General features: G+C 42.4%; 1 protein-coding gene across 2 annotated transcripts; it reads right to left on the bottom strand.

The window, feature by feature from the left end:
- Positions 1 to 7,590: 7,590 nt before the first annotated feature.
- HMGB1 (high mobility group box 1) lies at positions 7,591 to 13,137 on the bottom strand. Of its 2 annotated transcripts, none has more exons than XM_007522399.3 (5): positions 12,979 to 13,137; positions 10,958 to 11,121; positions 10,622 to 10,767; positions 10,084 to 10,258; positions 7,591 to 9,258 (listed from the first exon to the last, which is right to left on the bottom strand). In XM_007522399.3, the coding sequence occupies exons 2-5, from the start codon at positions 11,105 to 11,107 to the stop codon at positions 9,082 to 9,084; spliced, it is 648 nt and encodes a 215-aa protein (XP_007522461.1). In that variant the 5' UTR covers positions 11,108 to 11,121; positions 12,979 to 13,137; the 3' UTR covers positions 7,591 to 9,081. The 2 variants fall into 2 exon arrangements, with proteins under 2 accessions (XP_007522461.1, XP_060047653.1); XM_060191670.1 differs by lacking the exon at positions 12,979 to 13,137 and adding an exon at positions 11,340 to 11,495.
- Between the last annotated feature and the right edge of the window lie 10,218 nt (positions 13,138 to 23,355).

Genomic DNA, 23,355 nt, shown 5'->3' with positions numbered 1-23,355 from the left:
ATTAGTTTCTACTCAAAAGCCTGCCAACCTGTACAAGAATGCTGTTCCAGTGTCTGTGTAAGGGCAGGCAGTTCTAGGTATATCATGTACAAAGCCAAGAAATGGGCAGAGTTTTTAAATTAGACAGTTCTCAAAAAAAAAAAGTTTACAAGTGGTCAATATGTATATGAAATACTACATCATTAATCATCACAAAAAATGCAAATGAGTTGGGACTTCACACAGGCAAGTCCTGTGCTCTACCTGCTGAGTGCCTTAGGGCCCATCTAAAAAAAAAAAATGCAAATGAGATACCACTTCACATTCACAAGGATGGACATCCTTTTATCTTTAAAAGGAGAGCAACAAGTATCAGGTTGTAGAGAAACTGGAATATTCATATACTGCTAGAAGAAATAGGAAATGGCTCAGCTCCTGTGGAGTGACCCCTCAAAAAGTTAAACATAGAATTACCATATGATCCAGCAATTCTACTCCCAGCTATATACCCTAAAAGTTGAAAATAGGAATTCCAACAATACACATATGTGCATACTCATGGTAGCACTAGTCACAATAGAGAAAAAGAGTCCAACAAGCCAGTGTTCATGAGTGGATGAATAAATGATTTGTAAACACAATAGGATACTATTTAGTCATAAAAAGAACAGAAACTGATACTATAATGTGGGTGAAACTTGATGGCATTATGCTAAATGAAGAAACCAGACAAAATAGAATCACATATTATATGAGATGACCAGAATAGGTAGATCTATAGATATAGTGGAAATTGAGTGTTATCAAGGGGTCGGAGAGGGACAGAATGGGACTAACAGGTATGGGATCTCCTTCGGGTGATGTGGGACTAGGTAGAGCTATTGGCTGCACAACATTGCTAATTTTATGTTATATAAATCTCTTTCCAGTTTTTTTTTCAATTTCTTTATTGGGGAATTAATGTTTTACATTCAACAGTAAATACTATAGTTTGTACATGCATAACATTCCCCAGTTTCTCATATAACAATACAACCCCCACTAGGTCCTCTGTCAGCCTTCTTGAACCTGTATTCTCCCTACCCACCCACCCCAGAGTCTTTTACTTTGGTGTGATACGCCAATTCCATTTCAGGTTCTACTTGTGTTTTCTGATCTTGTTTATCAACTTATGCCTGAGAGTGAGATCATCCCATATTCATCCTTCTGTTTCTGACTTATTTCACTTAACATGAATTTTTCAAGGTCCATCCAAGATCCACTGAGAATGGTAAAGTCATCATTTTTTACAGCTGAGTAGTATTCCATTGTGTATATATACCACAACTTGCTCAGCCATTCATCTGTTGTTGGGACACCTGGGTTGCTTCCAGGTTTTGGCTATTACAAATTGTGCTGCCAAGAACATGTGTACATAGATCTTTTTGGATGGGTGTGTTGGGTTCCTTAGGATATATCCCCAGGAGAGGAATTGCAGGATCATAGGGTAGGTCCATTTCTAGCCTTCTGAGAGTTCTCCAGACTGTTCTCCACAGAGGCTAGACCAATTGACATTCCCACCAGCAGTGCAGATGGGTTCCTTTGACCCCACACCCTCTCCAGCATTTGCTGCTGTTACCTTTTCTGATGTATGACATTCTCACAGGAGTGAAGTGGTATCTCATTGTTGTCTTTATTTGCATTTCTCTGACAATCAGAGACTTGGAGCATTGTTTCATGTGTTTCTTGGCCTTTTGGATCTCTTCTGTGGTGAATATTCTATCCATGTCCTCCCCCCATTATTGGATGGGGTTATTTGTTGCTTGCATCTTTTCTATCAACGATTCCATTCATACTAAGGATAGTTTTTCATGTGACTATTGTATACAGTGTCAGGGAAATCTTTCATTCTTTTTTTTTTTTTTTTTTTTAAGATTTATTCATTATTGAGAAAGATAGGAGGAGAGAGAGAAAGAACCAAACATCACTCTGGTACATGTGCTGCTGGGAACTGAACGCAGGACATGCTGCTTGAGAGTCCAATGGTTTATCCACTGCGCTAGCTCCCGGACCACAATCTTTCCTTCTCTTATGAATGCTCATAATACTGTTCTTAAGGACATGTAAGTAATACACACTTTTCTGGTACTCTCCCAATCCTTCCAAATTAAAGAGTTATTCTTTCTGTGTGGTTGGCTGTGTTTCTAGTTCATTTGGTCTGGAAGTGTTCTGAGTTCAGTAGTAGGAGGAAGGCTGGCAAGGAATCAGTGATAGTGTGGTCTGGGAGGTAGTGCAGTGGATGAAGCACTGGATCATCCCAGCAACACTTGTACCTGACTGATGCCTGGTTCTTTCTCTCTCCTCCTGTTTCTCTTATTAATAAACAAGTAATAAAAAATATTCTTAAAAGAAAAAAAGCAATCAGTGATGACAGTGTCCTGGCAGGCTGGCACATTGGTAACTGTAGCCACAGCAGAGTCCAGGCATGAGAGCAAGCCATCAAAAGGAAGGCTTCTGGCCCTGTCAGTTTCTTTCATTCTTCCTTCCTTTCCTCTCTCTTTCTCTCCAGAGTGCTATTCAGCTCTGGTTTATGGTGGTGCTGGGGATTGAACCTAGGAATCTAGAGCCCCAGGCATGAAAGTTGTTTTGCATACATCATACTGGCTCTTCTGTTGCATCTAGTAAGGGATGGAGAAGGGAGTCACTGTTCTTTTGTTTTTCTGTTTCTACCAGAGCACTGCTATAAACTCTGGTACCTGAAATTGAACCTAGGATCTCAAAGCCTCATCTCTCATCTTAGGAATGAGTCTTTTTAATAACCATTATGTTCTCTCTGGTTCCTTGTCACTCTTTTGTCGTGCTGCGATGTGGAGGAGAGAGAGAAGATCCTGAGCCGAGAGGGAACACAATTCTTTATTAGCACGGGCACTTCAGAGGTGGGTGAGAGCGCAGTGGTTCGGGCCACGTGAAGGTAGCCAAAATGGCCGCCTTGTGCAGCACCCCTTTTCTGCGTCTAACCACTGAGGTGAAAATTGGGCAAGAGAGAGAGAGCAGAAGGGCTTTATGGGGCAAAAACCGGGAGTGATGAGCCGGGACAGGATTGGTTGGGAAGGGCACTTTGAGAATATCATATTAACTCTCGTGGGAAATGGCACTAGCCTGAGGGGACAACATGGCAAAACAGGCGCTGCGGGAACTGGCACTAGCCTGAGGGGACATCTGCACAGCACTCTTTGAACTTGCTCTAATTTTGACATTGCTAGATTGCCTTAATGCTGCATGTCTATGGATCTCTATGGGTCTTTGCCCACTACTCTGGAGAAATTGCACAGGTCAAGCCGCCATTTCTCGAAGTTTCTGTGCACCTGCTCTGGTGTATTGTTCATCCTGTGGATGGCCTCCAAGGTAATGCCAACTCTTGTTGCTTTTGTGAAGAGGTCTGTTTCCTTGCTTCTTGATCTAAATGTGCCTAGCCCATTCTCTATGCTTAAGTCCCAGACAGGTGGATTTGACTCAATGGGCAGAATAAAACTGGAGTTCTCTGAAATTCATGCTGTGGAGTGTGAGGAGTTGCATGGTTCTTGATCTGAGTAGTCTCCAAGTCTTACTTTTCATACCTTCCTGGGCATAACACTGGCACCTGAGGGTGTGGTATCTGAACTTCCTGTTTATCTTCAGGAGTACTTTCTCACAGCCAACAGATTTTTTTAACGGTTATTACATATATATATATATATATATTATATATAAAGGTTATTATATATAATACATATATGAAAGATAGGAGGAGAGAAAGAACCAACATCACTGGTACATGTGCTGCTGGGGGTTGAACTCAGGACCTCATGCTTGAGTCCAGTCTCACCACTTCCCAGACCACCTGTTCAAATGTTTTTATAGCAAATTTAGTTCTTTAGGCAGCAACTTGTATTTATGTTTAAATGTTTATTGCTGTAATGTTAGAAATAGCACAGAAAAGAAAGGAACAGCATGAATGACCATCTGGAAAGGAACATAAAATATACTATGGCAAATACTATAGAAACGTTTTTGGGGGTTGGGAGGAAATTAGGTAGAATTATAGTTATACAGACTCTCATGCTTGAGGCTCCAAGTCCCCAGCACTACCAAAAGCCTGAGCTGATCAGTTTTCTAGTAAAAACAAAACAAAACAAAAAAAACTTTTATTTAATGTTTATTTTATTGCCACCAGGGTTATTGCTAAGGCTCAGTACCCACACTACAAATACACTACTCCTGGCAGCCATTTTTTCCTTTTATTTTTCTAATTTTTATTAGATAGGACTGAGAGTAGATGGGAAAACAGAGAGAGGGAAAGTGGTCTGCGAGGTGGCAGAGTGGATAAAACATTGGACTCTTAAGAGTGAGGTCCTGGGAGGCTGCACTGTAGCGTAGCAGGTTAATTGCACATGGTGCAAAATACAAGGACCAGCATAAGGATACTGAGCCCCCGGATCCCCACCTGTGGTGGTGGGGGGTAGATTTACAAGCAGTGAATCAAGTCTGCAGGTGTCTATCTTTCTCTCCCTGTCTTCCCCTCCTCTCTCGATTTCTCTGTTCTAATGACAATAACAGTAACAAGGGCAACAAAAGGGGAAAAAATTAGCCTTCAGGAGCAGTGGATTTGTAGTGCAGGCACTGAGCCCCAGCAATAACCCTGGAGGCAAAAAAAAAAAAAAGTGAGGTCCTGAGTTCAATCCCCAGTAGCACATGTACCAGAGTGAAGCCTGTTTTTTTCTCTCTCCTATCTTCATGAATAAATCTTAGGAGACAGGGAGTAGTGAAACATAGACACCTACAGACCTGCTTCACCACTTGTGGACTCCCTGCAGCTGGGGAACAGGGTCTAGAACCCAGGTCCTTGTGTTTGATGGTATGTGCCCTTAACCAGGTACACCACTGCCTGGCCCCTTACAGAATTTTATATCTGAATTATATAACTGAAGATAAAAAAATCTGCCTTTTGACTGGGAGTATGGACCGACCAGCCAACGCCCATGTTCAGCGGGGAAGCAATTACAGAAGCCAGACCTTCTACCTTCTGCAACCCACAATGACCCTGGGTCCATGCTCCCAGAGGGATAGAGAATGGGAAAGCTATCGGGGGAGGGGGTGGGATATGGAGATTGGGTGGTGGGAATTGTGTGGAGTTGTACCCCTCCTACCCTATGGTTTTGTTAATTAATCCTTTCTTAAAAAAAAAAAAAGAGAAAAAAAAACATATAGGAAGGAAAATTATTCAAAAAAAAAATCTGCCTTTTAAAAAAATTTACAAGGATATTTTCCCACTGTATTTCTACATATTTGCTTGTCCTCAGGATTATAATTCTTCACATTATTCTGTATCTATATTATAGGTTTTTTTCCTCCCAATTTACCAAACAGTAAATTCAACTATATATTGATAGGTTTAAACCAATGGTCACGCTTCAAGAAATAAAGGACACTTCATACTGGTAGATATGATCTACTAGAAGATGGGCAAGAGTGTAGCATACTCACTTATGCCTATAATTGTGTGGTATATTTTACAGTATTGTGACGTATGGCTAAACAGCACTAGCAGAACAGAACAGTTTCCTAACGCCAGGGAACACCTTGGCTCAGACCCAGGGAACTTCCCTTGGCATGGAAGTGTTTGCACTGCTGTTTACATCTTTGCATTAGAAGGCCCCAGGAAAATGAACCACCACATACTTTTTGTAGCATACATCTCGTCTTTGTCAGACTCTAACACTGGTGGAAAAGATATACCAAGAGTCATTGGAAAATGACAAGTTGGGAAAAAAAATCAACTTCCCACAAACTTTTAATAGTCTATTACCCCATCAATGCTCCATACTCAAACCCCAAGATGTTGTTTTATGTAAATCCAGTGCTCAAATGCAAAAAGTAACTGGCTTTTTTTTTTTTTTACTTAACTATATATGTATCAAGTAGAACTCGATTATAAGATGCCAATTAAGAGCTGGCCTTGCTTTTCACTCAAAATTAGTTTCTTTCCAAAGTTAACTTTCAAACTACTTGTCTGAGCAATATTTACAATTCCTTAGCCATTGTTGTATTTGTCAAATGGCCACCATCACTTTCCATCTTTAGCATATAATTCTTTTTTTAAGTCTATATATATATATATAATTCCCTTTTCTTGTCCTTGTTTTATTGTAGTTATTGATGTCATTGTTGGATAGGGCAGGGAGAAATGGAGAGAGGAGGGGAAGACAAGAGAGGGGGAGAGAAAGACACCTACAGACCTGTTTCACAGCCTGTGAAGACTCCCCTGCAGGTGGGGAGCCAGGGTCCTTGTGCTTTGTGCCACGTACAATTAACCCGCTGTGCTACCGCCAGACTCCCAGCATTTAATTCTTGTCCCTGTGGTGCTTTGGACACTGTGATTTTCTTTTTCAGACTGAACACTAAGAAAATTAACATGGTAAATTTCAACACCTTTGTAGCAATCATCTAGAACTAAAACTATCAAACAGCAGCCCCTGATCCTTATAGATGTTAGAAAACTGGACTACTCAAGTGTTAGTATACTTGACAGTCTAATCTTTACTTGAAGTCTATACCCAAAGTGTTATAACTACTTTTTAAATATTTATTCCCTTTTGTTGCCCTTGTTTTATTGTTGTAGTTATTCTTGTTGTCGTTGTTGGATAGGCCAGAGAGAAATGGAGGAGGGGAAGACAGAGGGGGAGAGAAAGGCAGACACCTGCAGACCTGCTTCACTGCTTATGAAGGGACTCCCCTGCAGGTGGGGAGCCAGGGGCTCAAACCGTGGTCCTTAGACTGGCCCTTACACTTGGTGCCACATGCACTTAAACCACCGTGCTACCACCAAACTCCCTTTGTAACTATTTCTAATAGTGCCTATACACTTAAAATCACCTTCAGTTGCATGCTTGGAGGTCCCCACAGTAGATAAAGCATTGGACTCTCAAACACGAGGTCCTGAGTTCAATCCAAGAGATACTCTGGTTTTCTCTTAATAAATCCTGGAGGCAAAAAGTTATACTGACATTTTGCACTAAACTGTCTCAACTTCAATTTCTTGAGTTTTGGACATTCAAGCTTCAAGGATTATCACTAAAACACTAAATTAGTTATCTGGTAATAGGTAGCCCCCCCCCCAAAGTCTTACTCCCATTCTCAACATTTTACCTTGTGGGGTTCATGATACACCCAATAAAGTTACAAAATAGTTTTCCTGAAGAAAATTCTGACTATAGCACAAAGTTCCATGTAAATCAGACTCTTGTTCCTCAAAGATTAATTTTAGTTTTTCTATTCACTTAGCTTAGAAACCAGCATCTTCCAAGAGTGGTCACTACCATTACTTTTACGTATGTGCCTTGCCCTTGAAAAAAAAAATCTTGTTTAATCCAACATTCTAAAATTTTCCTCATTGACATATATAGCATCCTGAGAACACTTGGAAGGCTTGACAAAAACTTATCAGTTCATTAACCTATTTATAACCAAGTGTTTTTAAAGCGAAAAACTACTAGTTCTTAACACCTATTTAAATGGTGTTATTAAAGATACTATCAAAAACATTAAAAGTGTAACAAAATATTAAAATTTTAAGTGAAAGCAATTTAACTAATATTTAAAACCTCTGCAATTATTAGTTTATTAGTATCATCCAGGACTCAGATGTTCAATATTCTTCCTGAAATTACATAAACAAATGCAAATGGAAAGAATCCAAGTCAAAATTATATAACAAAACAGCACTCCATCACAAAAGCGTGTAAAATTACAAGAACGCTATTTTAAAACACTGGCACTTTAAGAGAACAATAATCTCAAAAACCACAGAATTGCCAAATTGTTCCCTAAAGTGCTAAGCAGATAAACTTAGGACTCTAATGATGAATTTGGGTTTTTTAAGAAAAAAATCAAACCCAACTAAATTGAATAAATTATACAAAGTTTAAATGTCTCCATGTCTGACTTATAAAGGGGCAAACCATAATGTAGGGAAATAAGATCCTAAAATGTTGCACTTTAAAAATTGGCCTAATTAAAAATATCTTTGATGGATTATCAAGTTTCCTAACTGATCCATATTTAGATAAGTAGATATTTACAGCCAGTACTTTTTTTCTAGTGCCTTTGCTGGAACTAACCTCAACAAAAAATTAAATATGGCAGTCTTGTACTTTTAAGCTCACGCTTTTGGAGATACATTCTCAGGTCTTTTTTAATGTGGGATTATTTGCAAATCTAACTGCCATTACATGGTAATGGGAGTTAAAGAATGTAGAGTCCTCATGTAAAGACTAGAACATACTTTTCTATTAAGTCCTTCAAGGACAGACTTTCAATGTTTGATTCTAACAATCCCATGCTGCAAGTAGACTGGTTACACCTTACTTTGGAAATGTAACTGGGCTATGTGAAATTTGCTATTAACCAATCAAGATTTTAGAGCTTGTAATGGAGGAAAAAATGTCTCAATTGAACATTTACCCATATCATGAATAAGCAGGGTGTGTAGACAAAAGCTTTTATCAGCTAACTATATGAAAAGATTAAACACTATAATAACTCATGTGATTCAAAGTGGACAAAAGCAATTAAGACTAGCTTCCCCTCAAGAAAAATTTTCAGATCTATGAAAAGGACAACAATACTAATAAAAAAAATTGTATTTACTTAGAAGCATTCAGAATGTCAACAAAACAGCTGCAACTCTTTTTTTGCAATTACAGAGTGGTATTTCAGTTTAACAGAACAATTATTTCGTATAAGCTGCATCAGACAACTGAAGATGAAAAAAAAAAAATAACTACCATCCCCATATATAACTAATTTGTGCTGTGCACCAACAAGAACCTGCTTTAAATTTCCATGCCAATTTACAACCCCCTTACTGTACCAGGCAAGGTTAGTGGCTATTGAAAATACCACCAGGACAGGGCTATCTAAAGACACATTCGGTAGTGTGTTAACTATACAAAAAAAGACACTGTACAGTTTAAAAACAAATCTTACACAGCCTTACATTTCAATTTTTTTCTTTAAAAGGAGTGAGTTGTGTACAGGGGGGTTAAATGCTTTATAGACAAGAAAAAAAACTGCGCTAGAACCAACTTATTCATCATCATCATCTTCCTCTTCGTCTTCATCTTCTTCATCTTCCTCTTCTTCCTCATCCTCATCCTCTTCTTCATCTTCCTCCTCTTCCTTCTTTTTCTTGCTTTTTTCAGCTTTGACAACTCCCTTTTTGGCTGCATCAGGCTTGCCTTTAGCTCGGTAGGCAGCAATATCCTTGCAAAATAAAGGACAGACAATGAAGGAAAGAAAAAAACAGCTAATGGAAGAAATAAAACAGCCATCTTATGAAAAATCACAATCTCAGTTAACTAAAATATATTACCTGCAGATCCAATTCAAACAATATTCAGAACTTTGAGTAATGTATATTTAATTAGTTTAAGAACATTATAATTAACAATCCACAACTTACAGGATGGGATAGTATAATAATATTTGCAATGTTATGCCTCACTGAACTGCAATTATGTACATCTCAACTTTAGTTTATTGAACTAGAATGCAGAGACTTTGATTAAAGGGTAGACACTGCCACCTTCTGAATGCAAAAAAAGCATTCTACAGGTTATTATCAGACCCTGATTCAGAGCAGGAAATTTTGTATATAAAGATAGTTTTTCCAGTAAGTATGTAATTAACACCCAGAATTTTTTTTCTGAGTGACTAATGTAAAATTCAGTATTTTCACTTGGTCTAGGGTGTTATGGCCTATTCTTCATCACACAGATTTGGCCACCCAGATCAACAAAATTTTTCAGGGCAAGTTTATTTTCTCCAATCTTCAAAATAATAATCATCTGACTCAAAGCTATTACCAAAAATTTTGAAAATGAGTCTTAGGATACCCAAACCAGCCTTAATGTACAGAATCCTCTACCAAACTTACTCAAATTATTTTGAACCAAACATTGTATTCAATCTTCTTTATTCCTTGAAAGATGGGAAAGAACTTAAGACTGTAATGACTGGCACACAGATTAAAAGTTTCCTAAGAATCACACTGTTCCTCCAGTCTTTACTGAGCAAACCCAGCCTTACCTTTTCGTATTTTTCCTTCAGCTTAGCAGCCTTCTTTTCATAAGGCTGCTTGTCATCTGCAGCAGTGTTATTCCACATCTCTCCCAGTTTCTTTGCAACATCACCAATGGATAGGCCAGGATGTTCTCCTTTGATTTTGGGGCGATACTCAGAACAAAACAAGAAAAAGGCCGACCTAAAAGAAATTTAATTTCAGAATAGTAAGTTTATCATCAAGTGAATATTGTACTAATATAATAGAAAAGCTAATTCCTACCATGCACTGGTATTATATTTAAAAAAAAAAAAAAAGCCTTCATAACCAAAGCTTATTTCAACATATTGTTAAAGCTCTGGGAGAACATTCTACAAATGTTAAATCTAAGTACCTCAAGTTGATATTAAGAAAAAAAAAGGTAATAATGCTACCAGGAATTTCATCCACAATACCTAAACATACTAATGTGAGCCACTATTCACTAGAAACTGGAATTGTACGTCTCAAACCCACAAGAAGACTTGCTAAAAACCTCGAGAACAAAAATGAACAGATACTTACGGAGGCCTCTTAGGTGCATTGGGGTCCTTGAATTTCTTTTTTGTTTCCCCTTTAGGGGGGATATAAGTTTTCATTTCTCTTTCATAACGGGCCTTGTCAGCCTTTGCCATGTCTTCAAATTTTCCTTTCTCTTTAGCAGACATGGTCTGTAAAAGAATAATTGTGAACACAAGTTGATGTTGAAAATACAATACTTTACCCTCAAATATTAAACTGAATTAAGTTTCCCATATGTTTAGTTTCATCACAAAAAAATTATGTAAGTGGCACGTGGGCCTTTTAAAAAACCTCACAATTCTCTTAAACACACACACAACACATGCTGAAAGTTCTTACCTTCCACCTCTCTGAACACTTCTTGGAAAATTCTGAAAAGTTGACCGAAGCATCCGGGTGCTTCTTCTTGTGCTCCTCGCGGCAAGTTTGCACAAAGAATGCATATGATGACATTTTGCCTCTTGGCTTCTTAGGATCTCCTTTGCCCATGTTTGATTACTTTTCTAAAAAGAAAATAAGGAGAGTTAAGTACTTGATGTTAGTAACTAAATTGTGGCATTTAAGAGCACTTCAGCTTCTTGGGGGAGTCAACTACATAAAATACGGGTTTTATTTAACATGTAAGTGACATTTATATCCCTTAATATCAAACAAGAAAATGGCACAGCCAATTCCTAGAAGTTATGCCAAGCCAAAAAAAAAAAAAGTCTTCCAACATTACCTCCAAAAATATGCAGAACTATATAGTATTCGCTGTTTCTAATGAGCACCTAAAATCTTTCTAAATGTAAAAACCATTTTAGTCAACAAAATCAAAGATGGCCAAGTAAACTGCTGCCAATCCATGCTACTTCAAGAAAAAAAAAGGGGGGGGTGAGCAAACCCTTCCAGATCGTGGGCTCCGCCGCCTGCCAAGTATCTGAAAGTTTTCCCCGACCAGAACTTTTAAAAGCTCCTTTGCATCAAGTTTGCGGGGCGCGGCGGCGGCGGCGGCGGCGGGCTCCTCAGCGCGGCCCCAGCCCCGCGGCCCCTCCCGGACCGAGCTGTTTCGGTTCTGACGGCTCGTCCCGTCCCGCTCGAAGTTTCTGCGAGTAAACAAGGGTGAGGGACAAAAGCCACTCCTGCTGGGACGCCCCCCCCCCCCCCCGCCAGGGCACTCTTTCTTTTCTTTTCCTTTCTCCTTGATTTGTCACAAAAGTTGGGGCGCCGCCGGCACGCGGCCCGCGTCTTCCCGCCGCGACACCCCTCAGCCCGCAGCGTCGGGGGCGGCGGGGAGCCGGGGGCGGCCGCGGAGGCCCGCGCCCCGCCCGCCACGTGCGCCCGCCGCTCGCCCGCCCTCCGCCGGCGGCGCAGGCCCCGCGGCCGCCCCCATTTTGTCGGGCTCGGCGGAGGGAGCAGCCCCGCTCGAAATGGGGGCTGGCTCCGCCCGCCCGCGGCCGCCGGGCCCGGCGCGCACGGAATGGCCGCTGCGCGTCTTCTCCGCCTGCGCCGCCGCCGCCGCGAGGGCGAGCGCGAGCGAGAATATGGCTCCTTCCCGTGTGTGTGTGTGTGTGTGTGTGTGTGTGTGTGTGCGTGTGCGCGTGTGAGGGAGAAGAGCGCGAGCGGGTGTGAGTGTGAGCGGGACGCACGCTCGGCCATGACGACGGGGGAGGGGCGGGGGCGCGGGCCGGACCTCCCCCGCCCGCAGGCGCCCCCCGCCCGCCGCCGCGGCCCCGGCTCCCCGCCGCCCCCGCACGGAGGACGCGGGGCTGGGCCAGGGAGGAAAAAAAAAGTTGCCTCGGAACTGCTGCGCCCAGCTCCCCCGCCCGCCGCCTTGTTTTCTCTCCAGCCAGCAGCGCCGGCCGAGTCAGCCATGTTCCAGCGAGCGCAGCGGCGCCGCTCCCCCCGCCCGGCACAGGCCCCGCCGCCCCCGGCCCCGCCGCCCGCAGCGCCGCCCGCCCGTGCCCGCCGCCCGGCTCTCTGCGGCGGCCGAGGCACCGTGGAAGCGCCGCCGCCGCCCGCCGCGCACGCCGGCCGTCCGCACGCTCGGCCCGGGGGCCCAAAACACGTTCAAAATTGTATCATTAAAAAAAATTTTTTTTTTTTTGCGCCAGTCAGCGAGGACGCCGCCGGGGGTGGCAACTCGCGGGGCCGGCGGCTCGCGACGCCTCGGGCAGCCCGGGGCCGCGGCTCCGACACGGGGCAGGGCTCCGGCGCCCGGGAGCAGCCGCGCTCCGCGCGCAGGTCCCCCCACGGTCCCCCCTCATTTGCCTTTGTGTGGATCCTGACCCGCCGGCTCCCGGCCGCGGGGTTCCGGCCGCCGCGCGGGCTGCGGAGCTGCCGGAGGCGCTCTCCCCGCCGCGGCGTGGCCCCACACTCACCCTCCGCGAGGCACAGAGTCGCCCAGTGCCCGTCCGGCTCGCACTTGCCCCGGCGCTGTCTCTATGGAGCTCAATGTACTGCAATGGCTGTGAGAGCGGGAGCCAGACGCAGCCTCCTCACTCTCTCCGCTCTGTAACATTACTCTCCAGCCAGCGCGGCTCCTATTGGCTACCGCCAACTCACGGGGCTCGCTCATTGGCCCGATACCTCCCATTGTCCTGACCAGAGCCCGTTGGCTATTGGCTGTCTCCGGGAACACGTCATCAAGGATTGAAACAGCGCGCAAATCTGAATGCGTGTGTATGCCGGGCAAAGAGGCTGAGGCGGGAGAGGCAGAGGCAGAGGCAGCAGCTGCTACGGCAAAGCAGAGCTCTATGGTGTATGTGTGCATGTGTCTAACCCCAGCCAGCCCCGCACCGGAGCGGCCGCCGGAGCCAAAAGGGCCTGACTTTTCCACAAGTGTCTCCAGCTCCTCAGGCAAAAGAGACACCCACAGGCCTTCCCCCCCCTCTTCCCCCAAACTCACTCCTAGAACCGTTGAGATAAGAGGCCCCATACTTTTTACAGACCTGCAAGAGTGAGAGTGACCCTAGAAGATCACGTCGCCCGAAAGGGGGGTTTCTACTCGGACCGAGGGGCGAAGGCAGCCACTGCTGAAGCCCCTCAGCAGCCCGACGTGACCCTACACCGCAGCTCTGTGGAAAGGCGAGGCTTTTTCCTCCGGGAAAGTGACGGGGTCTCGTCACACGCTATTCCAAAGACCCCTTTTCTGGGCTTCTAAACGCTCGCGACTGGCTTGCGGAGTGGCTGAAAGCCCGACTCACAGAACAGGCTATTCAGTTTCACCCTTTTTCCTGGGTCTCATCGAGTTTCACAGCGTGTCTAGAACTTTTTATTTAAATACAAAGCCCTGCCTTAACTTCCTGGAAATCAAATAATTATTCCGTGTAATTAAAGCACAGCTACTCCGTCTCGCTATGGGGTCCTCCAGCAGGAAACGTTGGTGCGGGGCCTACTAGAATTAGCAAATTCACTAGAGAGACTGTATTTTGAACCGTTTGGCTATTTTATTTGACTTGGTGTGGATTACTGTCAGACTCAAACGAATCCTTGTGGTGCTATCTCTGCTCCCATCACAGCACTTAGTGCATCCATGTAACTGCTCTAGGATTACAGCAGCCCAAGGTGTATGGTTACCCAGACGACTCCGTGCAGCAGGCTGCATGTGGCCGAGCCCACGGCTGCAGTTTCTCTAGCTCACCGGGCTGGCTGGTGTCAACAGACTGTCTTACTACTGTGTCTGCAAAGGAACGTGCCGGCTGCGATGACCAGTTCTGGAGACTGTTCGGTTATGTCAGTCTTTGATGGAACTATCATCTATTCTTTCTGAGCCTGAGCAGACCACACTCCCAGTCAGTTAAAACAGACTTCCCCTTTCTTCACTTCAGTGGTCCCTTTCTACACTTCTGAGTTCACCAGTCAGTTCCTCCAAAGGTAATAGAGCAGACTAAAATAAATCACTTCATGTTAATTTTTTTTTTTGACCCGCCACAAGAATCCACAAGCTGATGTATTTGCTTGTTTTTATTAAGCTACTTGAGATTAGGTTTAGATAACTGCTCCTGGTTTATGCTTTTAATGCTCATTCCTTTTTTATACTTTGGAATACATGGTTGGGCTCAAGGATTAAAGTCATGGTGAATGGAATATGTAGGACATATGCCCAAGAAAAAGAGTACAATAAACACCATATAATGCACATAATTAAATTATTTATAATATTTACACAATTAACATCATATAAATCATGAACAGTATTATAGGATATATATAAATGATTCAAATGCAGTCAATTTTTTACAAAAAGAGTAAAACATCTAAAGTTAATTTCCATATTGTTGTTTTCATGCATACAAAGTCTTCTCTACTGTATTTATTTTAACGATAGAGATACAGAGAGAAGGACAGAGAGAGAGAGAGACCAGAGCACTGCTCACCTCTGGCTTATGGTGGTGCTGGTGACTGAACCTGGGACCTTGGAGCCTCAGGCATAAAATTCTTTCAGAAAACCATTATGCTCTCTCTCCAGCCCCTCTACTTTTTAATATATATTATTTGTTTGCTTATTGGACAGAGACAAATATACAAGAGGAAGATAGAGAGGGAAAGAGGACACCTACTTGTGAAGATTTCCCCTGCAGATGGGGACTAGGGTCTCCAACAGTGGTCCCTAAGCATTGTAACATGTGCAGTCAGCTGAGTGCACCACTGCCTGTCCCCTACTGTTCTCTATAAATCATTTACAAATCTACAAATTATTTAAATCTAGATGCTTTTCCTGGGTGTTTTGCCCTATAAAACATTAGTGAGAACAAGTGACAACTTAAAATGGCAACTAATGTGTGTGTCTGGGGGGGGGGGGGCTAAATAGCATAATGGTTATGCAAAGAGACTCTTATGCCTGAGGCTCCAAAGTCCTAGGTTCAACCCCTGCACCACCATAAACCAGGGCTGAGCAGTGCTCTGGTAAAAAATAAAAAAGCAAAACTAAGGGGGTTGGGCAGTAGTGCAGCGGTTTAAGCACACTCATGTGGCACAAAGCTCAAGGACCGGCCTAAGGATCCCTGTAGGAGCTCCCTGGCTCCCCACCTGCAGGGGAGTCCCTTCACAGGCTGTGAAGCAGGTCTGCAGGTGTCTCTCTCTCTCCATTTCTCTCTGTCCTATCTAACTCAACAACAATAACCACAGCAAGGCTTCAACAAGGGCAAAAAAAAAGGGGGGGGGGGGGAAATGGCCTCCAGGAGCAGTGGATTCATGGTGCAGGCACAGAGCCCCAGCAATAACCCTGGAGGCAAAAAAAAAAAAAGCAAAACTAAGTAAATAAAGTTTAAAATGGCATGCATGATATAGAATTTTTGACTAATAGGCAGGGCTACAGATAGCATAATGGTTATGCAAACAGACCCTCTTGCCTGAGGCTCCCATAGTCCCAGGTTCAATCCCCCATACCATCATCAACCAGAGCTGAGCAGTGCTCTGGTAAAAATAGAGAGAAAGAAATTAAATTTTGACCTTCATTTGAGGATGGTACTAGTTTTTTCCAGGATCCATGGTGGGTTTGCATTGGAACAACCACACTTGACTAGTTGTCTTAATAGCTTGTTCTTGCCTGGGGCAATTTGTAAGGGCAATGGGCTCAAGCACTTTTTCACTTCAACAGGATGGTCTGAAGAATAATAGACACTGCATTCAGATGGGCCCCAGTTCAAATGCCACCAATGCTGTTCTCTAACCATTGTGCTTTTTAAAATTTTATTTTTAATTTTTATTTATAAAAAGGAAACGCTAACAAAAAACATAGGATAAGGGAGGTACAACTCCACACAATTCCCACCACTATAACTCTGTATCCCATTCCCTCCCTGATAGCTTTCCTATTCTTTACTTTTTAGCCACTGTGTGTTTAAGTTCTCTCAACTGTCAAGTGGAGGTGATCACAGGCTAGTGTAAAGATCAGTTTCTTTAAAGGTTGAGATTATGCTATGCAGATTCCTTCCCATAATTTACAAAACTTTAAGTGCTGTTAACCTTGAGTTTTTCTTTATGTTTTGATTTCATTTGAGGACAGTGGTTGCAATTCTAATTAAGCTTTATTTATTTATTTAAATTTTGTATCAGAGCACTGCTCAACTCTGGCTTATTGTGTGAGGGTTTGTGGTGGTGCAAAGGGTTGAACCTGGGACTTTAGTGACCAAGGTATCGAAGTCTTGCATAGCCATCATGTAGTCTCCCCTGCCCAGAAATAAAAATCTTAAAAAATTTTTTTTTAATTATTTCCTTTTGTTGCCCTTGTTTTATTGTTTTAGTTATTATTGTTGTTATTGATGTTGTCGTTGTTGGCTAGGACACAGAGAAATGGAGAGAGGAGGGGAAGGCAGAAAGGAGGAGAGAAAGATAGACACCTGCAGATCTGCTTCACCGCCTGTGAAGAGACTCCCCTGCAGGTGGGGAGCTGGGGGCTCAAACCAGGGGATCCTTACTCCAGTCCTTGCGCTTTGCGCCACTTGTGCTTAACCCATTGCGCTACCGCCCGACTCCTCAGAAATAAAAATCTTAAATAAAGCTTTATCCTATTTTAACCTTGTTCATTTACTCAGAATATTAGAATCTTTCTTCTTCAACAGAACTTTCCACAAATTGGAATTCTTTTACTTTGAATTTTTTAGTGTCTTATCCCAAATTACAAAGCTATCTTAAGTCAAGAAGGCTGAATATCTCCCCCCCATGTCTAGTTCAACTAAATGAATTGCTTATTTTCACTAATATAGCTTATGCCCTTCCTGAAGCCTTCCTTGATTTTCTGTGAGGTAGGTGGAGTGTCTCTCTCCTGTGATCACACAACATTCTCCATATAAAAAGCTGTGTTCAGTTACAATTACCAAACAACAGCCTGATGGTTCAGCCCCACAGTGCATCCCTTAATGGCTGGAACCCTTTGTGTCCCCGGAACCTTACAGGGTGTTTGGCATACAGCAGGCATTAAATAAATGTTGAAAAAAAAAAAAAAAACTCTGAAAGGGGCCAGGTGGTGGTGCACCTGGTTAAGCGCATACGTTACAGTGTGCAAGGACCAAGGGTTCAAGTCCCTGGACCCACCTGCAGGGGGAAAGCTTCATGTGTGGTGAAATAGTTCTGTAGGTGTCTGTCTCTTCCCTCTCTCTCCCCTCTCAATTTCTGTCTCTACCCAATAATAAATAATAACAAAACATTTAAAAAGAAAAAACCTTTGATTGGGTGGGTGGGGAGAATACAGGTCCATAAAGGATGATAAACGACATAGTGGGGGTTGTATTGTAAATGGGAAACTGGGGAAATGTTATGCATGTACAAACTATTGTATTTACTGTTGAATGTAAAACATTAATTCCCCAATAAAGAAATAAAGTAAAAAAAAAAAAAAGAAAAAGAAAAGAAAAAACCTTTAAAGAGGACTTATTACAAAACTACTGCTTTAATTTCCCCTTTCCATTTTTAGAGATAAGCATTTGGGTCTGACTAAATCTGGAGGCAGGAAAACAGACTAAAAACCAATAAGTAAATGTTAGGATACTAAGATTGAGGCTGGTACCTATTGCACTTCAGTCTTTTTTTTCTTTTTCTTTTAATCTTCTCCCATTCAGTAGGGCTTTTTTTTTTTTTTTTTTTTTGCTTATTTGTTTGTTTTTAAATATTTTATTTTTGAGAGAGATGTATAGAGAAACACCAGAGCACTGCTCAGCTCTGGCTAATGGTGGTGTGGAGGATTGAACCTGGGACTCTGGAGCCTCAGGCATGAGAGTCTGTTTGCATAACCTTTATGCTATCTCCCCCACCCACATTTCAGTCTTATAACTTAGAAAAGGGAAGGTGGATTGGAGAAGAGTTGAAGGGGGTCTCAAGTAAGACAAACACACAGTTTTAGTACTTACATTTTCCAACTAGGCCAAGGTTATCCCTTGGTGGATACAGTAAGCTAAAGCAAACCAGTTTATCTTTGAAAATTGCAAGAATGTCTGCACAGAGGTTGCTTCCAACAGGATTTTGAAACTTATCTCTAACAAAATGCAAAGTCTTTGCTTGGCTGCAGGATGCTGGGTTCTTTTGCAGTCAAAGAGTCCATAGAGTCAGGTTACTTGAAGTCTCTCCTTGCCTTCTTAAAAACAGACAGTTCAGGAAATTCTGACAGGACCAACCATAGTATTGAATTTTTTTTTTTTTTCCAGGATGCTGCTGAAAAAAGTAAAGAGGAGGAACTCAGAAGAAGAGTATAGAGAGGCTGGGTGGTGGCGCACCTGGTTACAAGGCACAAGAAAAGGAGTATAGTACACGCTGCACAATGAGCCAGGGCACAGACTTCCAACACCAGCCTCGGGGTACTGGACTTCCTGCCCCACCTGTGTTCTCAAGCCCAATGTGGCTTTTGGGGGAGGGTGCAAGGGGGCTTCAGTTGAGGCAGAGAAAATGGGGCTGATGCTAATTTATACTAGGAATATCTCTGGGATTGGAATTGTTCACTGGTGAGTAAGAAAGAAATATTATAGCTTTATTTATTATTTATTGATTGATTTGTTTAATTTTTTCAGGCAGTGCCAAGGAATGAATGCAGGGGCATGTGAGTGTGTGATACCAGCACTGAGCAACCTCCCCAAAGTCTTTTTGTATTTTTTTTCCCTTTCTTATATTATTCACTTTTAGAGAGGAAGAGAAAGAGGAGACACACCATGATAACACACGATGAATACTGGAGCTACCTGTGGTGTTTGTTTTTCATGATCTTCCCAGGTGATGCTGGGAATCGAACCCAGTGCCTCATACATATTAAGACACATTCTACAGGGTAAACTATGGGGATCCCCAAGCCAAAAAAAGAAAAAACAAAAACAAACAAACAAATGAAAAAAAACCCAACCCTTTCACTGGTCAAAGAATAGTCATGCTCCCCCTCCTTCCCTCTCTTCCTTTCCCCCTTTCCTTCTTTCTTTCCTTTTAACCAGAGCACTGCTCAGCTCTGGTTTTGGGGATTGAACAGGGAACTGAACCTGAGACTTTGGAACCTCAAACATGAGAGTCTCTTTGCATAACCATTATGCTAGCTCGCCCACCCAACATCACTACTTCATAATCTTGATCTCATGATAATATCAACTGGTCAAATTCAACTGTCCTGTTTGTATTAGGACTGCCATTGGCCTTAGTAAACAAGAGACCTACCTAAGACAATGGGTATAATACAACAGCCCGAGAAAGGTCAGTGTTGGTGACTATGCGAAGGAAGGGAACTGCTGGCAGGAACGCTGGTGCCACAGCCACTTGGGCAAGCAGGCTGGTACTTGCCCCAGAGGGTCAACACACAAGTTACCATTTGGCCCAGCACTTCTGCTCTTACGCACACAAGATAAACAAAGGCACAAAAGTATGCATAAGAAACATGTAATGAAAGTACACAGCAGCACTATTTGTAATAGTGAAAAAGTGCTAACAAGCCAAATGTCCATCAGCTTATGAACAGATGAATAAAACACAGTATTTGGAGGTTGGTGAAAAACTCACTTGGGTAGAACACTACTTTGCCATGGGCATGACCCACACCACATTGGAGGAAGTTTTGATGCTGTGGTCTGTTTCATTCTTTTTCTCTGTCTCTGTCTCTATCAGAAAATAAATTATAAATAAAGTTGGTTGTCGTGTTGTTGTTGTGTTTGTTTGTTTTTCCCATAGCATTGCTCAATTCTGGCTCATGGTGGTGTGGGGAGTTGAACCTGGGACTTTGAAGCCTCAGGCATGAGTGTGTCTTTGCATAATCATTATGTCATCTCCTTCACCCTAAAAATTGAGTATTTTTAAGCAATACAGAAAAAGGGAGGAATGAGGTACTGATTCATGTTACAGTATGGACGAGCCTCAAAGATACTGTGCTAAATGTAAGAAGCCAGTCACAAAAACTGTACTGACATTATTTAATGCATTCGAAAATGTCTGGTTTAGAACTGATAAAGAGGGAAAGTAGATCAGGGGCTGGCAGATGTTGGGGTTGGGTAGAAAGAGTGTGATAGCTAATAGGTATGGGGTTTCTTCTAGGAGAACAAGAATGTTTTGAAGAGTCAAAAAAATAGTTCCATTGTATAGTGCACTGTTTTGCCATGTGTGCCGCCAGATTAGAGCCCGACCCCCACCTCATGATAGGGAGCTTTGATGCTGTGGTCTCTTTCACTCTCTCTGCCTCTATCTAAAAATGAATTAATAAATAATTAATTTAATTAAAAATATTTATTTTCCCTTTTATTGCCCTTGTTGTTTTCCATTGTTGTTGTAGTTATTGTTGTTGTTATTGATGTCATTGTTGTTGGATAGGACAGAGGGAACTGGAGAGAGGAGGGGAAGACGGGGGGGGGGGGAAGATAGACACCTGCAGACCTGCTTCACCGCTTGTGAAGCAACTCCCCTGCCGGTGGGGAGCCGGAGGCTCGAACTGGGATCCTTACGCCGGTCCTTGCGCTTTGTGCCACATGTGTTTAACGTGTTGCACTACTGCCCAACTCCCAATTAAATTTTTTTAAATTATCTTTATTGGATAGAGACAGCCAGAAATTGAAAGGGAAGGGGTAAATAGAGAGGGAGAGACACAGAGATACTTGCAGCCCAGCTTCACCACTCTCAAATACTTCCCCCTACAAGTGGGGATTGGGGACTCAAACCTGGGTCCTTGTACATTGTAACATATGTGTTCAATCAGATGAGCTACCACCCAGCCCAATATATATATATATATATATATATATATTTAATTTCTTTATTGGGGAATTAATGTTTTACATTCAACAGTAAATACAATAGTTTGTACATGCGTAACATTTCCCAGTTTCCCATATAACAATACAACCCCCACTACGTCCTCCATCATCCTTCTTGGATCTGTATTCTCCCCACCCACCCCAGAGTCTTTTACTTAGGGGCAATCCGCCAATTCCAGTTCAGGTTCTACTTTTTTTTTTTTCTTCTGATCTTGTTTTTCAACTTCTGCCTGAGAGTGAGATCATCCCATATTCATTCTGACTTATTTCACTTAACATGAATTTTTCAAGGTCCATCCAAGATCGGCTGAAAACGGTGAAGTCACCATTTTTATAGCTGAGTAATTCCATTGTGTGTGTATGTGTATATATATATATATATATGTATATATATATATGTGTGTGTGTATATATACATATATATATATCACAACTTGCTCAGCCTCTGATGTTGGACACCTGGCTTGCTTCCAGGTTTTGGCTATTACAAACTGTGCTTCCAAGAACATATGTGTACACAGATCTTTTTGGATGGGTGTGTTGGGTTCCTTAGGCTATATCCCCAGGAGAGGAATTGCAGGATCATCGGGTAGGTCCATTTCTAGCCTTCTGAGAGTTCTCCAGACTGTTCTCCACAGAGGGTGGACCAATTGACATTCCCACCAGCAGTGTAGGAGGGTTCCTTTGACCCCACAACCTAACAATAAATAATTTTTTAAAAATGTTTTGAAATGGGTAGGGGTAGATAGCATAATGCTTATGCAAAGAGACTCTCGTGCTTGAGGCTAGCAAAGTCCCAGGTTCAAGACCCCACCCCCCTATACACCATCATAAAACCTAGCTGAGCAGTGCTCTGGTTTAAAAAAAAAAAAAAAGCTTTGAAATTGGCTTGTAGTAGTGGTTGCACAGCCCTTTAAAGACCATTATAAAAATAAAATAAAATAAAATAAAATAAAATAAAATAAAATAAAATAAAGACCATTGTAGAGGTCTGGGAGGTGGCACAGTGGTAAAGCTTTGGACTCTCAAGCATGAGGTCCTGAGTTTGATCCCCAGCAGCACATGTGCCAGAGTGATGTCTGGTTTCTTTCTCTCTCCTCCTCTCTTTCTCATAAATAAATAAATAAATAAAATCTTTTTTTTTTTAAAAGACCACTGTAGGTGGATTTTATCTTGATAAAGCTGATTGTTGTTAGTAAAAGGAACAAATGCTTTGTGAATGTTTTTGGTTAACCAAACCCAGAAAGAGATAATGGAACACTTCCTATTTGTCAGTTCTGCCCAGTACTTACCAATGTCCCTGATGTCTACCCTCCTCATGCAGTGGAGGGAGTTAGCTATTTTGTGCTTCGCATGTCCTTTGGCGACAATTTTTTTAAAAATAAACTATACAAAATTTTGTAGTTATTTACAAATCACAAGTTCACAAGATGATGTGATCAAAGAGTACTTTGGGAATTTCTTCTGACAGACTGACGAGAAGGAGGCAGCCGAGCCACAAAAGGGTCTGAGCAGCCTGTAAGTTGCAGACCTTGGGCCTCTCCTGAGGTGCAGATACTTCTGCATGGTGCCAAGGTGGCACTCATGGCAAGCTTCATGCCCTCCCTTTGTGGAGGAAGTAGCAGCAGCTGCCTTCCTTAAAGGGAGGAGGTATTGTGTAGTTGTCCACACAATTCCCTTAGCATTTTGCCTGACTTCTCATCTAAGCAGACTACTGCCAACCCTCAGCAGACATCTGGACACGCAAGTCCGGAGTTTGGTCCTTGGTGCTTCACATGATGAACTGAGATAGTGAACTTTTTTTTTCCAAAGAATTTATTTATTTATTCATGAGAAAGACAGGAGGAAAGAAATAACCAGACATCACTCTGGTACATGTGCTTCTGGGATCGAACTCAAGACCTCATGGTTGAGAATCCAACACTCTATCCCCTGCACCAGCTTCCAGACCACATGAGATGGTGAACTTTTCTTCTCTTTCTTTTATTTATTTAGTAGATTAAGAGAGAAGGAAGGGGGAGGCAGAGAGAATGAAAGAGTGCCACC

Source organism: Erinaceus europaeus, chromosome 5 (assembly GCF_950295315.1).
Source record: "Erinaceus europaeus chromosome 5, mEriEur2.1, whole genome shotgun sequence".
Classification (NCBI taxonomy): Eukaryota; Metazoa; Chordata; class Mammalia; order Eulipotyphla; family Erinaceidae; genus Erinaceus; species Erinaceus europaeus.
Note: the sequence above shows the minus strand (reverse complement) of the source record. Positions and strands in the feature narration are given on the sequence as shown.